At 39.8% G+C, this 17796-nt stretch overlaps 1 protein-coding gene across 1 annotated transcript in view; it reads left to right on the top strand.

Moving 5' to 3' along the window:
- The window catches only part of LOC106939570 (fibrosin-1-like protein), a 113447-nt gene extending 98878 nt beyond the window's left edge, over nucleotides 1-14569 (top strand). The window contains exon 2 of the mRNA XM_015022003.1: nucleotides 12324-14569. Within this exon, the coding sequence (XP_014877489.1) occupies nucleotides 12324-12614 (291 nt within the window). The 3' untranslated portion in view covers nucleotides 12615-14569. The remainder of the gene's footprint in view (nucleotides 1-12323) is intronic.
- The last annotated feature ends 3227 nt before the right edge of the window (nucleotides 14570-17796 follow it).

Here is a 17796-nt window from a genome sequence, read left to right as displayed (position 1 = left end):
TTTTTTTTTTTTTTTACTCCATAACCGGGCTGGCATTAAACAAGCTTTCCATTTCAGCTAAGTAAAAATGAGTTCTCAGATGTTTTTGCCAAATATGCATTATCATATTTGGCATATATCATTTGGCATAGAATTGCAATAGTCATCTTGGTGACTATTGCAATTCTCAACTTAAGCATTTATGTTGTTTTTGATTTTAAGCTACAAAGTTTTCCTCCCACAGTCCAAGAATTTTGCATGCTAGGTTAACTAACTCTAAAGCTGCATTTCACACGTTTTTGATATTTGTGGAAAATACTAGAGTTTTGCAATTGGGGTGTTTGAAATAAAAATGCATTTAAAATCACACATTAATATGCCTTTCCGTGTGATCAGTCATTAAAAATCATGGTGGCGTTGGATGTAGGCACCTGCTTGAAATAGATTCATATTTCGGTCCATGACAACTATTACACGGTGCCCTAATGCCTTCTCATACAGTGCTATTTACGCAAGCTCCAAATCTTCCCCACCCAGCTCCACCAGACTAGCGGCAGCAGCAATAAGCAAACACTTCGTAGAACTACCCATCTTCTGAGCTCATCATACGAACATAACTCTCCTAAGAACGCTTGTAAACTGCGTCAATGGACGTCAAGCGGAAGCATTGTGATGACATGTTGAAGGGGGAGTGTCAGAAAGAGTAGGAGCTTCTTAAAGAGACAGAGGCCCAATTTCTTGCCATCAGATATGGCTATGTTATGAAGTCAAATTTCTTCAGTTTTTGCTATGGATAACATTTTCATAACAACTGAAGGCAACTTGATTGTGCTATAAAGTGGCATTATGTGCTTGGAAATTGCATCAATCCAAGCCGTGCATCTGTGTAGCTGCAGCAGCACATTATAGTCATTTCCTCCTCTGCTTTCCGTCTGCTTACTTCATTCATCTCATTTATACAGAACAATATGCTAGAGGACCTGTTGCTGCTCATACTGGCCAGCTTCTTGTGATCTTGTCCAGGTGGTTTGGTCCACTTCCAAAATTTATCCAGCATTCCTTGACTAAATCAAATCCACTCCGCCCCCACCCTTCCCGACTAACCTGACTTGAAAACTCTGTAAAATGACCACGAGTTCCTCCATGCATACTTACTCTCTCTCTCACTGACTTCTGGAGATATCGCCCTCGCACAACTCCACAAACATGCAAGGATCAAGCATGTTTGGGTGTAGTCAATGAATGGAGGGATTTAGCATTTATGCTTTCCATATATTCCTTATAGATTGCCTTGAACTATTCAGATGCTATAAAGTGTTTCCATATTTTGTCATTACAAACACGAGGAAATGGGTTTTATTGTGATATTATGTGAGAGACCATTACAAAAAAAAAGGCATACTGTCTTTGTAAAATTTAGTGCCACCGACTGTCTTTGCACGTTTCCTGATCAATGAATAGATTTTACCTGTGCGATTTTGTCTTGATATAAATCATGCTTTTCTGTGAAGGTGTAGAGCAAAAAGTAGGTCATAAAACTTTGAAGATATCATTGAAAATTGTTCAAATCATCAAGGGAATTAGGAAAGAGTATGGTGCAACTGTAAGCCATCCACCTGAACTAAAAGACCTGCCAAGGAGAGAAATAATTAGAGAAACAGCCAAGAGACCTATGGTAACTCCAGACCCTGCAGATATTCAGAGCTCAGAGGCTAATATTGTCACAGAACAACTATTTGTCAGGGATCCACAAATCTTGGCTTCATTAAAGGAAGGCAAAATCAAATCCAATGCTGTGAAAATCTACATATGAATGTAGATTTTTTTTTTTTCAGATTTGTTAAACATTTAAAAAAAAAAAATCCCCATTTTATCCACTGCATAATCGTGAACTCCTTTGATTTGCATTACCACATAAAATTCTCATTTACGGAGTGAGATAATGATGACAAAGTGAGGTGGGAAGAGCGCGTATTAGTTAGCTTTTATGAGCAGCATAGAAGAAGCATCAAGAGCTGCTGGAAGCGAACACCTCACACCTTCTGTTCATTCCTCTGCTCTCCCATAAAACTTTTCACTGCTTGCATTCACAAAGAGTTAGGCCTCGTACTCTGAAGTGAAAGTGGGAGAATAAACACACTGCGTTCATGAACGAAAGGGGAAAAGGATGTGGTTTATTTAATGCGAGTTCTAGCCAATTACCAACAACGATACACTGTAGAAATGTGTCGTCTCTCTTGTTCACAGCCTGATAATCTCCTTGGCACAAACTTTGTTCTCATTTTTGTTTTCAAGTTAAGAACCATCTAATTATGTGCTTTGAGAGAACGAAGGGAGGGGTGGGGAGAGCCAAATTAATCAGAAATGGAATTAACGTAGCTCCCAGCAAAATGAAACAGAAGGTGTACGCATTGTCTATGTCGTGCTTCATGCACAGCAACACCAAAAGCTAGTTGGTGCTTCATGATTAAATCAATCCCGTCGACACCATGACAAGTAAGGGAGATTTATCAGGCACGTAATGCGTGCAGAATCCGTCCAACGACTGAGCAATAAATCTAAACAACCCGACTGCAGCCAGCTTAAAGGGAGCTAAACGCTGTTGAAGTGGTGTGACAAATGGCACTTCTTCGCTGCTTACATAACAAATGGGAAGACAAAAGAGCCAAGCTTTTTGATATCTTCCACATTGGAGTTGCGAGGAAGAAAAACACAGGAGGGCCAGAGCATATAACTCAGTCCAGCTACAGCACATTCTTACCGGAGACTGCAAATCTTTTTCCAATAGCAGCCCAGAAGCTGAATGTCAGACCACGATGACAGATGGGTGGGTTAATGTGAGGGGAAAACATCAAAGACGCTCTGGACTGAATATAGTTGTCATACGGCAAGTGCAAACAGATGGCTGTATAAACCTTTAGAGTAAGTAGTGATACTCTAAAAGGTGGTTTTTCTTCTTTGTTTTTAGAAGTTTTTAGATCAGTCTGCGACATCAACTCACAAATAAGCTTTATTCATTCACATTCACATTGTACTCTAAAAACATTTACGGGTGAGAGCTTTCATGACGGAATACAAAGAGATGTGTTTTAGTCTCGTTGTGGTTGTAGTGTTCTACATTTACCAGACACTTCATTCGGTACGACCTGCTGGTATTTGTTTTGACACAATTTTGCCTTCAGCACGGTCTTGATTCTTGATGGCATAGATTCAGCAAGATGTCAGAAACGTTCCTAATGTTTTGGGTCATATTGACGTGATGGCATCAAACAGTTACTGCAGATTTTTCTGGCTGTACATCCATGATGTCAGTCTCTCAAGTCACCTCAAATCAGTTTGAGATGGAGGAGCAGTACTCTTCAGAAGATGGGTACACCGTTGTTATAAGGGGATAGACATGGCAAGGAACTCGGACTGATTTTGGCATCTCAACAATGGTCAATTGGTATTGAGGGGCAAAGAAAATATCCCACACACCACTGCCCCGACCAGCCTGATCCGTTGATACAAGGCAGGATAGATCATGACGCAAACGTTTTGACCTCACTCTTGAATTTTGTGGATGTAAGACGCTGTCTATCATCACCTACAAAGTATCTGTATTAGTTTCTGGAAAGCTAAAATATGGCTGATTGTTTCTGAAATACTTGGACCCACTCATCTGGCAATCCCACATTGCAAGAGTCACAAGAGTCCCCCGTCTTTCTCAGGCTGCTGGTTGGCTCTAGGTCACCAATTTGTCTTCACTTTAGCTAAATGGCTAAGTTTTCTATGTTCCTGCCATGCGACAGGCTGATTGCTGATTGAGTAGTTGCTAACAAGCAATTGAACAGATGTACATGACAAAGTGGCAAATATAAGCAAAGAGCATGAGTGTTGTATTTTTTTTTTTTTTTTTTTTTTACACTACTGCTGCAGTTTGTTCAGATGTCTTCAATTGGATTTGCAGCCTAAAAGATGTGGGGCAGATGTTTTGTGTCTGAGATGAGGGCTGCATTCTTACATCCTATCCACATGGGAATGTTTCTTTTTTCTTTTTTTTCTCAAATGGGTTGTTGATTTTAAAAACACACATGTCCACTGTGTTTTCACCCACAAGGAAACAACCCCCCCCTATTGTTACTCCCTCTGACCTGTGGCGCTGAACATAAAGTACGGGACATGCAGATAGTAGCTCGACACGAGAGTATGTCGTCGTTCATCAGCCTTGACTTTTCAGTCGAATAGTTTAGCATACACAGAATTTCTTGAAGTTGATTTATGAGGTTCTGCAGCACAACTACAAACGCATAATCTGCCGTTGTTGTTATGTATGACGCATTCAGGGTTATAGGTCAGGTTGGAGGTTGGGCTAAGGGGCATTTTCACTATCCACATGAATACACATGGGGGAATTTTTCGCTATAGAACCTGGGGGAGGGGAGGTGGAGAGTTACGTTAAAAACTGTCCAATTTTAATAAAAAACTTTCCCGTGTGGACTGGACCTATGAGTGAGACTCAAGAGGCTCTCATAGAAAAGCTTGAGACTAAACACAGACTTAAGACTTGGGACTTGAGGCTGTTAGGCAGAGTTTATCTCAGGTAATCTGGGGTCAAAATAAGCTGATGAGGAAGCTCCAGATTGCAGCTGAGGCTGGCATGTCCAGGTCTTCATGTGCATTTTATCAAGGACATTCAGTTCTCATGCTGAGCTCTCTGTTAAATGATTTCAGGTTTATTCAGTATGAAACAGACTTGCCCTTGCTTCCACTCTTTTCGATGTTAAACCAGCACAGATAATGATTTCTTTTCTTACTCTGAAATTAGATATTAGCCAGTGCGAACCAATTTTCAGTTTTGTCTTGATACACCAGTGTATTTTTTATAGTTAACATTGTGACACATAAGTAGAAATAATTCACAACTTCTCTCAGCAGTCTGTTTCAGTGCTGAATGAATAGATGAAAAGAGTAACTGTTAAACATCCATGCGTTTACCAGTAAAATGGTGCTTGATTGAAATGAATAACCTTTAAAACACAGTGTTATTTAATGAAAGATCAGTCATTTCAGTGATTAGAGACTTTTCTTGTACTTGAGAAAAAATGGGGAGCATATTTCTCTTACATTGAATTACAACTAGTGGTTTATTTCACTGAAAACTACTTAGAGGAAGGACCCTCCAATCTATTGTGTTTTATTAAGCATTTTATAGTTTCGTTTTCACAAATATTACTGCCTTTGAAAGAATTTAAATCATCAGCAAAAGAAACACATTCCAGCAAATCTTTTATTCAGAATTTATTAACCTTTGTCCTATATACGATACAAATCTTTGTTAAAGTTAAAGCAGCCAGAAGGAAAGTTGCAGATGGTGAAGGAATAGAAAAGTTGTTGTGGACATTAGAAATTCTGCACCACACCCTTTTGAAAACCTGAAAAAACATAGAAACTCCCATCCAAGTAGATCTCAGAGGAATCCCTGTGTTTTAGCTCCGACTGTAAACTTCAAAAGTTTTTCCCACAAGTTGGTAGTCAAAGGATTAGGAGTCCAAGACAGCAGCTGTGCTAACATCTAGAACTAAAATGTATGGGTTGTTTGGTTAAATATGTATTGTTACATTCATAAACAATGTCTCGTTATACTTCTTTACTTGATTACATTTTTTTAGCATATGATCTATTTGATTTAGCTTTTAAATGAAGAATGGAAAGCGGTTTTGAAATGTCCTTAATTGCCAGTTTAGTTTTCCGCTCCGGTGCGACAGAGGGCACTTTTGAAGATTACACTGTAAACTCTTTGTGGCACTGCTTATTGTCAAGGGAGGTGTATCCTGCAGAGCTCTTTGTGTCTCTTAAATAATTACTGGCCTCAGAAAGAGGAGAGTGCAGGGGAGAGAGCTGGTTGGCGAGCATTAGACGGCCCCGCATGTCCTTATCTGCAGCTCTCTTTGCTCAAAACGTCTACGTTTCCTTCACTCCAGGCTGTGCCTGTGAGGAACTCCTTCACCCTCTGGTTTATGCATGTCTCAATCTGGCGTCAGGAGCGCTGACATTCCTCTGTTCAGAATGCATGAACTCTCCTTTGGGGAAGTAAATCTGTTTCCATAATTGGTCCCAAGACCGCAGGATAAATCAAACATCCCCTCGCTTAATTGTTACCGGCGCAGAAACCCGGGTGCCGGGCTGGACGCAGTCGCAGCCACATACACACTCGGATGTCTCTCCCCATGCAGCTTGTACCAGTTCTGTTGCCAGGGTAACATGATCAGGTCAAAGCGGTTGAGTGATCTCTCCTGTTCCCAGCTGAGGACACTCCCCCCCCACCCTCTCATCCCCTTCACCACCACCTTCTCACCGTCTCTTCACTCGCCCATCTTTTGCTCTGCACTCTCTCTGTCCGTCCTCTTTATCCTCTCCTCTCTGCCTCCTCTCTGTCATATGTTTCCTCTGCCTCATCACATCTTAATCTGCCTCTTCATCACCGCTTGGTTTCTGTCTGCCACACAGGATCAGAGTGAGAAAGGTCAGCCTTTATTTGCCTGCTGGGTTTCAGTAAAATAACTATACTAACACACAGGTGTTCTTTGAAGTGGTCAGAGAGATGGCATTAATGAAGTCGTATCACGCAGAGCAACAGCAGATAAAATCTAACTATACACACAGCTCAGGAAAGAATTAAGAGACCACTGCACTGAACCTCGTTGAAAACCTCACAATTATTCTAACAACTATTGATTTCCAATCTCTTCCTGAGTTAAAACAGTAGCATTGTTGTTTCTAAACGAATATGAACTAGTTGTCTTTGCATTATTTGAGGTTTGACTTTTTCGTTATTTTGACCATTTGTCATTTTTTTGCAAATAAATACTTAATCTTTGCTTGGGATTTCAGAGAGATGCTGTCAGTAGTTCATAGACTAACACAACAATGTTCATTTCACTCAAACATATACCTATTAAGAGTAAAACCAGACAAACGGATCATTTTGCAGTGGTCTCTTGCCTTTTTCCAGAGCTGTATATTAAAGATGTTTTCCTGAAAAGGTGCATCCGTACTAGAGCTGCACTATTTATTGAATTGCCATCACAGTATTGGTGTGTGCAAGTTCACAGCTACAAAAGTGTGTTTGTATGCAATATTTGGTACGGTGCTATATTTAAGTGTTATACAAGCTAATTTTTCTTGCCAGTATTTTTGGATACATTTGGCATCCAAAGTGATTGATGTACATGTTCATAGGTTAAGTTCATAAGCAGTACTGGGAGATTGTGATATAGGAAAAGAAGATAAAGGGTCAGGAAATGTGAGTCAATATTTGATATTGCCAACCCAATGTCGAGTAATAGTATTGCAATTACATATTTACCTGATATTGATCACTCGTAGTGCTTAAGTTAACTCTTGCATAACCAAAATGCTGCCATCATTTCCAAATATGGCACGTTTCATGACAGTGGTTGGAACTTTAAGTGATGGAAACTGCATCTTTGCTGTAGCCTTTGTGTTATCTGTTGAAAGTCTTGCTCTCTCTCACTTTGTCACAGCTTGACAGCTTCAGAATTGCCTCTATGTGCTCTTGAACAGTGTGTGCCACCAGGGGGTCCTAGGGAGACCTTATAAAATAAACATGCATACATTTTTTTAATCAGAAAATGTTCTTAAAAGTGTTTTTTAATCATTCTAGTAAAAGGCAAAATATTTTATTGAAATGCTATGAGACTAGCTCATCTTTCTGCCGGTCAAATTTATCAAGCTGCTTTGCTCTTCAAGCTAGCACAGCGTGTGCGGCTTAAGTTGAAAGGTATGATTCAGCATTTATCCTAAGCAAAAAGTTCTAAAATTTGATGTTTCTTTGCATATTTTGTAGCATCGTCTTGTGAAGGGGGTTCATCCTCAGAAGCTAATGCTGTTTTGAGAAACAAGAGTATGGGAACCCCCACTCTAGAAAATACTGCTTAAAATAGCTTCTGTCTCTCTTTGCTTCTGATTACTAACACTAAAAGTAACTGTTTTTCAGTCTTTTGCTGGTAGTAACAGCTTTTGATCTGCAAAGTGTTGCTATTGGTGTGATTTCCTAGCACTTATAAATGGCAGGACCACTATTGTATAGGACTGGGGGAACTTTTCAAGCTGATAATTACCCAATTTTGATTACTGGACAATTTTTCTGTGCATCTCTAAGGCAAATAATTAGTTCTCTTTGAATAAAGATAACGTGTTAAATGACAAAGGCACCACCCTGGGTGTGCTAATTAACTCCTCATAGAAGTTTTAGCAAAATTACATACGCATGTCAAGCTGTCTGCGGTGACACTATTACTTTTACAGCTTATTGAAAGACATAATAACCACAGGGATTTGCTGTACAAAGTCCACATTTCTATTAATAACCGCGGCGAAGGAAGCCTGCCCTCCATCATGGCTGACAGACAGTCACAGTTGATATTTAGCTCTGACTTAATGGAGTAAAAATCCTGGTTCTGTTACATGCACTGGCGTAACAGCTCTTTAAATATGGCCCTCCAGGTGATGAATGGCATGACAAGTTGCCTGTTAATACCATCTGGTCCCTCGTGAGAAATGATTGTGTTTCTAGATGAGGTGAGAAGAGCTGCTTTGTGCTGCTGGGATGTCGGCGAGATAATGTTTAACCGTGCTGTCAAAGTGGTGTCAAACTGTGAGCGGGGCTTTGCTTACAAACCGTTTGTCAGTGTTTAAAAATGTATTTCGCAAGAGTAAAATGACAAGACTGATACAATAATTACTTCCACCCCCCCCCCCCCAAATACAAAAGCCTTGGTGGTTTTAATCTTTTATTCGGCGCCGCTTTAATTAGCACAGCATGTGAGTAATCAAGTGTTTCCCTTGCACAGCAAAAAAAATGTCGCACCCAGCCTCCAGAATGTTTGAATGAATTTTTAACTCCCAAATCTACAGAGAAGGAAATCCTAAATCTGTGTGTGTGTGTGTGTGTGTGTGTGTGTGTGTCTGTGTATAGTCAGTTGCTGACACATGGACACCTGTTGGGATGGAAGGTGTCACACCATCTGCTAACTTTCCAACCTTGGAACAGATCATTTTGCTTCATTTGGTCTGAGTTTTTGTGGTTTTAGCTAGATGCTGATACATCAGCTAGCTGTGTCCAGCTACAGGCAGCTGTGGTGCCTACTGAGAGCGTTGGGATGTAAGGTCTGACTGTTTTAAAACACGCTGCACTTTGTCTACTTCAGCTCACACCAGTCAAACTGAACTGAATTAAATTCTCCCAGTATTTCTGTCATAAAGCTTAAACAGTTCCTCTCACGTCCATTTTAAGGTTTAAATAACAAGAAAAAGTCTGTGGTTACTTGTTTGTTCCAGAGAGCAGAGGGGGAAAACGGCTTTGGTCTGGCTTAAAAAACTGCTGACAAAACACTTCAGTTAGAAAATGTCTGCGTTTTAAAAAAGAAACCTTCAGCACTGTTTTTCTGTATCGGATTGGTATTGGTCAATACCAAACCTCTGATATCTGTATCGTATCGGAAGAGAAGAAAGTGGATCGGTGCATTCCTAGTTAGAGTGACGTCAAACAGGATAAAAATGGCGTGTTAGTTCCACAGTTGTTTTCTGCTCTTTATAGATGCACCACTGATGCATAGCATGATCCATAGTATCTCTTGATTAGTGGGTGTTCTCAATAGATACTCCTTCATTATCAGTATATATCGTTTTGAGTCGGTTCAGAACAACATGCACTGAGGCAGCCATCTTTGTGCGCCTGCTGGTGTTTGAGGGCAGAGACAGACAAACCAACCATTTATCTGGTGAAGTTCTTTCCAGTCTGACCCGACTGGTCGTGTCTAAACCACTGAACTGATATCTACCCTCCTTCAGAATTATAATTAAGCCAACACGTCCCAGTAGACTTTCCCTCACAGTTACCCACTTGAGTCTTTTCACTGAAGCAATTCATTGTTGAAAGAAATGAGTTGCAGGAAGGTTACCGAATATGTTTAAATTAAAAAAAAAGATGTCATTTCTACCCATCACAGTAAGTTCAAACATTAAATAACAAAAAAAAAAAAATCTCTCCCTCTCTCTATGCGTAATGACTTCACCTGAAGAAAAATAAAGTCTTAAAATGATCTAAGACGAGTCCAGAACCAAAGACTTGGAAAATCTGTGGGGGTCATCTGGACCGGGCTGTGGAAAAGAGAAGCTCTCATAATTTAGTTATATTTGGAGAACATGTGCAAAAGTTGAGAAGAAAACTGTTGCCAAGTCGAGATGTGGCATGTTGATAGACTCCTAAAAAAGAACACCAAGTGCTAAAATGGAATGTGCCTTAACAGAGTTTAGTCCAAGGGTATGCATACTTCACTAAGCAGGTTATTGTACCCTTGTTTATTCTGTTAATTTTTTTTTTCTTTTCAGGTGCATTCACTTCTCAGTTGAACTCTACTGGATAAATGTCACTTGGGAAGTGAAAGAAAAATACTTAGATTTGTCCTTTTGACAATGCATAAAACTGGCATTTTATCAGAGATGTTTCTACTTTCTCTACTTCGAATGAGTCCAACATTTCCAATGTCAGAATGAAAACAAACTAATAATCCTGACTTGGCTGCAGGTCTTTGCTGTGCTTCAACGTCAAACTGTGCTAATTGTGATGACGACGGCTGAAATCTCCACCAGGCTTGTTGCCGTCTCACAGGAAATGATGCATCCACCATAATTTGATTTATGTCTTCCACAGCAACGTCAGGTTTGAGGAAAGACAACAAGCTTCAGTCCTTACAGTAACTAAAACGGCACTTTGAAGTGAAAATATTTTTTTTCTGCCTGCATTTAGCATTCTCAGTGGATTTATTGGGGGACGAGGTAAAAAAAAAAACAAAAAAAAAACAACAACCCAGAGTGGGATATCACGCTGTGCTAAATTGTATTTGAATTCCTACAAGCAAACACTGGTTCAACCCGGACTGCAGCCGAATTATAAAAGGGCCGATTAGTTAAAGAGGGGAATTGCTTGGTCATAGTTGAACTGTGAAGCAACTATATTTTCTACAGTGTGCAATAAAGCAGCACTTCATATCATAAGCTCATTATATCTGAGCCATAAAGTGATTATGTTCTCCAGTACAGCATTGTTCTGCTGCTGACAGGATTAAAGATGACTTTAAAAGAAGAGGTTTAGCATTGCTGCGCTGCGCTCCAGTGTTTGCTTGCTTTCTGTAAGCCAGAAGTGAAAGGGGGCCGTGCACTTGACTGTTTGCCAGCTGCGGCACACCCACCGTCCTTTCTCTTAACTCATTTATCTCCTGCCAGTCTGGCTATCCGTCTACATGTGCCCGCTTTTGTTCTCGTTGGAAGGCAGCGCGGGCCGCTGCTTTTCACGGAGCCGTCAGCGCCACATCATTTCGAGGTTTCTGGGAAAATCCTTGAAACGTTGGAAGTCTGAATCTGACACGAGTTTTGCATTGATCTGTCTGTCACTTGATGTGAACGCAGGATTCTGATTGTGCTTTGTGAATTATTCCTTCCCCTTGAACTCTATGCTACTTATTTTTGGTCTAGTTTCTAATGCAGATATCCAAGTGCACTTGGAAGGAGGCAAAACTGGATATATTGTTTTAATTTTGATAGAAAGTTCCAGTTCTACTGGCAGATTGTTTCACTTATAACACAGGAACAATGTCTTGGTAAAAGTGAAATAACCTGCCTGTGGAACTAGGACTATTTCATCAGCATCAGCATTAAAAACAAGCTCCTACATCTTGCTGAAAAAATACTAGTAAGCTAATCTTGTCCTATTTTTAGAGTTCTAAGACATTTGCACTAGAAACTAGCCAAAAAATATGTGGTAACATTTTGTGGTTTTGCTGTGTTCAAATTTCGTCAAGTTTCGTCCACAAACCTCACTGTACAGTTTTGTGATATTTTTTTGTGTGCGTTTGTTTTGAATTATTTTGCACCCTGGAGTAACATTCAATGCAATCAATTACCTTCAGTAGTCGGCTTATTATTAGTCTATTTGGGCAATTGGAGTCACTTTGTTTCTCTAAACTTAGCTTCTAGTGTTTTGGGATATGTCTCTATCAGCTTAACACATTTAAAGACAGAATCTTTTTGCCTTTTCTTCGTTATAAAATTACTCAGTCTCAGTCGGATTGAACGGAGAACATCTGTGAACATCAATGTTCACAACTTAACAGACTGGAAAGTGAACATTGTCTTGTATAAAATCCTGTAACAAATATATGTGAGGCTATTTTGTTTATGCCCTACTCATGCCGTTTATATAGTTTTAAATTCTGGATGCACGAACACACGTAGCACGAGCATCTGCAGAAGTCTGACCGTGAGATCTTCTTTGTCCGTAGAAGAAGACCGGTGTCATGAAGAAGGAGACGAAGGAGTGGTGGAAGGAGAAGAAGACGGCAAAGCGGCAAAAGCAGGAAGACGAGGACAAGGAGGAGGAGGAGGAGAATGTCCAGCCGGCAGTGGACCCTCTGGAGAACGGCTTCCTGCACCACGCCCAGCGGGAGCAGGAGAGGATGAACGAGAGGCTGCTGAAGAAGACGTACTCCAAGAAGAACAAAACGGTAAGCGTCTACTTCTGGGTTGTATGGCTCCAGTCTGGCCCACTTGAACAGAGGCCAGGCAAGGTCTAAAGTGTTGGCTGTGGGTAGAGGAGAGGTCTGACGGGGAGAGAGTGTTGCCTTTTTTTATTTTTAACCCTTTAAGATTTATGAGTGAATTTACTGACCTTTCACTCTTTGCTGTCTTATGTGACTCTTTAGTAGGATGTTTCGTCAGTAGTTGTTGCAAGGATGTTATATCACATTTCTGGTTTGCAATCTGCAGACTTTTTTTATTTGATGGGTGCTTGTGCTTACATTTTCTGGAGTGGTCAGTAAGGTCAGTATGTTGAATAAACCATCTTTCTTTGCAATTTAAAGTTCCATTTACTTTCAGGTGAACTTTCACACTTGTGTTCAGTTACTGGCAGTTTTTAACAGGCTGTCAACAAATATAGCCATATATGTTATATTTATCCCTATCAACTTTGATCAGCTTCCCTATTCAATGGAAAGCATCCCCCACAGCATGATGCGTCCACTGCCATGTCTCACAGTGGGGTTGCTTTGTTCAGGATGTTAGTTTTCAGTCATCGTTAGTGTTTCCTATGTTGACTAAAAAAGATTCTGGTCACATCTGACCACAGCACCTTAGTCCATATGTTTGCTATGTTCCCTACATGGCTTGTAGAAAACCTTAAATACAGTGCACCCCAAATACTGCGGTTCAGTATTTGCAGATTCAATTACTCACAGATATGTACTGTGGAGTTTAACTCCAAATTATTCACACAAAATTTGCCTGTTTGCTGATCTTTTGTAGAGCATATGAAAAAAATCCAGCTTGGAAAACTGAATTACCTCAGTGCAATGCTAATTAACACTCTATTGGCTGGTGTTTGCTAAACAGCCAATCCCTGCAGACCAGTCATTTACTTTGGCACTGATTGGCTGTACCTTCAAGAGGAGCAATAAGGAAGAGTGCAGAGACGGTTTCCACTGTTCACATTCATTTATATTAAGGTATATTTGGTGTTTGATTTCTGAAAAATAAGCACTTATGTTTGTTTTTAGCGCTGGCCTCTAATACTTGTGGATTTTAAGCTATTCGTGGGCGGCCGTGGTACCCATCCCCCTGCAAACACTGGACATCCACCACACTTGTTATTGACTTTCTTTCAACAATGAACTTCCTCTGAAGTTCAAAGGGTACGAACATTTTTGACAGGCCTTGTAAATGTGTCCTGATAAAATGGGTGTTTTGGGAGTGTACTCCTCTGCTCATTTAACTTAATAAAACAAAAGAAGGAAACAGATGAGATTGACTGGACAGTCGCATTGATGGGGGGGAAATCAGGCACACAGCAGTTTTGTTCTGTCATTAAGAAGAACCCTGTAAAATGTTTGTTTACCGCTGAGCCACTGGCTTCCAGAACTGTTTGTCTTTCATGAACAAACTGATAGTTTGCTGCCTTCAGGTGGGTTTCCACTCCAATCCCATCCCTATTTTCCGTCCCTGCATAAGTGGCTTTCTGCTTGTGCCGATAGAGGACTGCCAATATCCTAAGCTTTAAGCACACTGCTGAGCCCACCAAGTCTGAGTCTGTCCCACTGAGATAGCTCATTTATGTGTTAACAGTTTGTTTAAATGGCGGATGTTTTTATGCTCTTGTCCGAAGCCAACATCCACTATAGGGCTGTTGAGGATAAGAGGGGAAACATAGTCAGGAAGCCAAAGCAAATAATGAGGCAATGTAGCCCAGAGGCCTCCACCACAGACGAAAATATCTCTCTCAGATAAGATTTCCTGAGGAAGTTAACATGGCTGAAAACGTGTTTTGGCTGTGATACTTAGTTTGCTGAGAAAGTATGCGTTTAACTTGCTGCTCTCTCATCCAGCGTGCAACGAAGCTTCAGCTACTGTAAAACCACAGCCCACTGCAACTTCTGCCATTCTGAATTTTATGTTTTAGAGTCACTTATGTTTTAGATGTAAACACGATCAAATAAAAGAATACTTGCTAAACAGTTCCTACAGGAATCCACTTAAAAAAAACTAAAAATGTCTTAATGTTTTTTGTCCCAAGTGGCCACCTGTACTTGTTTGTGGTTCGCTGTCATCTTCTGCACTTCTTACTTGGAGCTTTGTGTTTCCCATAAACCCAAGATTAGTAACTGTTTTTTATGCAAATTTTGAAGTATCACATTGGAAAAGGTTGATTGAAAAACAGCAAATTTTGAAATAGCTTCCTCAATTTTAAAAAAACAAATAAATAAATCACTCACTTGAGATGGTTTTTGGCTTTCCTGAAAAAAGAAAAGAAAAGAAGTTTGAAGCATATTTGCCGAATAATTTCTGGTAAAGTTAATTTTATTTATATAGCACATTTTCAGCAACAAGGCAATATAAAGTGCTTTACAGGATTTAAAACAAAAATAACAAACCAAAAGAAAGAGCAAAAGAAGAAAAGGCTAATAATGTTGATCCAAAGTAGATTAGCTAGATACTCCTATTCAGGGTTGGAAGATAAGTATAAGTAAGTGTCCTCTGGTCTAATTCTTTTTCTGGGTTGGAAGATTAGGAGTCTAAAAAGTATCTGCTAAGGTAGTTTTTCCATATTCCAAGTTCTAATCTCTGTTCTGGGTTGCTAGATAAGTGTAAGTAATGTCTGGATACTCCTACTCAGGGTTGGTAGATAAGTATAAGTAAGTGTCCTCTGGTTTAATTGTACACTTTCGAAAACAATTAAGAAAAAACAGGAATCCACACAGCAAGAAGCAGCACCGCAGAAAAGGATGTAGTAGGTATGCCAGTCCAACAGGTGGCACTGTAACACCTACAGAGAATGAAATAAAACACACAGAAAGATTCCCTGTTTGGTTGTTTTTTTTGTTTGTTTGTTTGTTTTGCGACTTAGGGCTCATGATGTATTGAGAGGGAGATGGAGCGATGACATCATCATTAAAATAAAATAAAAAAAAAAGACACGGCTTGAATGTACAATTGAAACATGAAATTGGCATCCTTAAATGTATCCACTTTAAAACCCGGTTGACAGACAGAAGGAAACACAGCTAGTGTACTTGAACAACTCGTCTATATAGCTGTCGGTGCTTTAGTATCTCTATCACAATTATTTTGTTCAAACTTACCTCAGAAATTGCTGACACCAAGATTTCCTCTGAGTACCAGTAGATCATATGACAAGTATCTACTATAGGTAAGAGCAGTGAGTATTGCTGATGGTAACTTCACTTAAAAACATCCAAGCTGTCCCTTCTACACCAGCTTGTAGTTCTGACTCGCAGCCTGGGAACAAGCTGCTTCGCTGTACTTTGTTTACAATATGTCGGCTAACTCAGGGTAACTGTTGATGTTAGTCTCACAACCACATTTCTGCATAGACTGTGATTGTTGAGGCGTACCAGCAGCTATGCAATGCTCATGTGAAGTAGAAAGCAACAAAATGCCACTGCAGGAAAAAAGTGCCTCTCATGAGTAATCATGCTGCATACCTAATGAATCAAATCTAGCATGAATTATTCATCTGCTAATCCAAATCTCAGCTGGAGTGTTTCTGTGTCAGGTTTCCTCCGTGCTGTGTGGGTTTTCTCCCAGTGCGTTGGTTCTGTACCGCAGTTCAAAAACTTGTTTTGTTGGATTAACCAAACACTGAAATGCTCATTCTTTCTGTCCCACTGCTGATAACTAACTGTAGTCCCCCAAGGCCCTGAACAGGGCTAGGCTTGTATGCGTCTAAGTAAGAAGGATCAAATAAGGAAACTAAGAAGGAACCAAGGAAGAAACTAAGAAGGAACCATGGAAGGGATGATGCAAAATAAGGAAGAAAGGGCTTCACTTGTATCTAAGGAAGGAATAATATAGGTTGGAAAGAAAGAAGACTCTAGGAAGGAAAGAAAGAAGGAATGATTTATGAAAGAAGGAAGAAACCAAGACCGAAAGAAGGAACAAAGGAAAAAAAAATAAGAAACGAAGGAAGCAGGAAGAAGGGAATTAGGAAGCTTGTATGTAACAAGGAAGAAGCAGTTTAAAATAAAGAACTAACAATGTAAGAACTAAACTAAGAAAGGAATGAACTAAAGGAGGAGGAAAGAAACTAAAGTAAAAAGGAAGGGGTTACATAAGAAAGCAATGAACTAAGGAAGAAAGGAAGTGAAAAAGAAAGTAAAACTAATAAAACCACTAAAAACAGAATAGAGGGACAAAAAAAAGGAATGAAGAAGCTGCAACATGAATGAAGGAACTACCTTTCATCTTGTGTCTGTGTCCAGAAGCGAATCCACGAGTCCTGTGTTGTTGTTTTCATTGTGATCTGTAGGAGAATCAAGTTACATCATATCCAGCAGCTTGTATTTGACCTTCAGCATGCTTTAAATGGGGATCATGAATAAAACATAGTGCTGACTTGTCCGTCCTTCAGCACAGTTGCTGTGTTTTTGCGCATAAGAAAGCACCTGTGGACATGGTTATTAGCTTGGACCTGATGCTTGCCTCGAGCTCTTCATCCTCTCACTTTCAGGCCGGCCTGCTATCACAGAGCCACCATTCCATGTGCCCTTTTCCTGCTGCAGCCGCCTCAAGATTACTTCCCCGAGTCTCATATCTAGGTGTGTTTATAAGGGCTAAGCCAACTGGAGTCTGATAAGATAAGCTGGGGCATTGACTGTGGAGCGGAGCATGGTTCAGGGCTAACCCGAGAGCCGCCGAGCACACAAACACCACTGACCTGCAGCGTTGTGTTGAGCAACTTTCACGTCAAATATATTTTTACTAGAGACGGACCGATAAGAGATTTAGTGTCCGATTTCTGATCTGCAGACTTATAAAGCTGCAGATATTTTTTTCATTTCTGATTTTTTTTTTTTTTTTTAGGTATTTTCACATATATAATCTATGATTTAATCTGAAAAATTCTCTTAACATAAAATAGTTTTATCATAAAATTTGAAATCAAAACATCGGTCTTTAGCTAAGAATCTAAAGAAATGCAGCATATTATTCTTCTAAATCAGAAAAGTCTGAACTCACTCATTTTTTTTATTGTTTTGCACATTTCGAAGGTAGATCTCTGAAGCTATTTCTACAAGATCCACTCAGTAAATGACAGCCCTGTTGTATGTAATGTTTGAGAGAAAAAAACAATTACATATTATGTCATTTTATCCATTCATATTAACAATAAAGAAGCTTAGAGGCTTACTGTCATGACTGAGCATAATTTAGTTTTGAACAATGTGTGTGTGTGAGGGGGAG

This window comes from Poecilia latipinna, unplaced genomic scaffold (assembly GCF_001443285.1).
Source record: "Poecilia latipinna isolate Pla-1442-1.1 unplaced genomic scaffold, P_latipinna-1.0 Scaffold2911, whole genome shotgun sequence".
Taxonomy (NCBI): Eukaryota; Metazoa; Chordata; class Actinopteri; order Cyprinodontiformes; family Poeciliidae; genus Poecilia; species Poecilia latipinna.
Note: the sequence above shows the minus strand (reverse complement) of the source record. Positions and strands in the feature narration are given on the sequence as shown.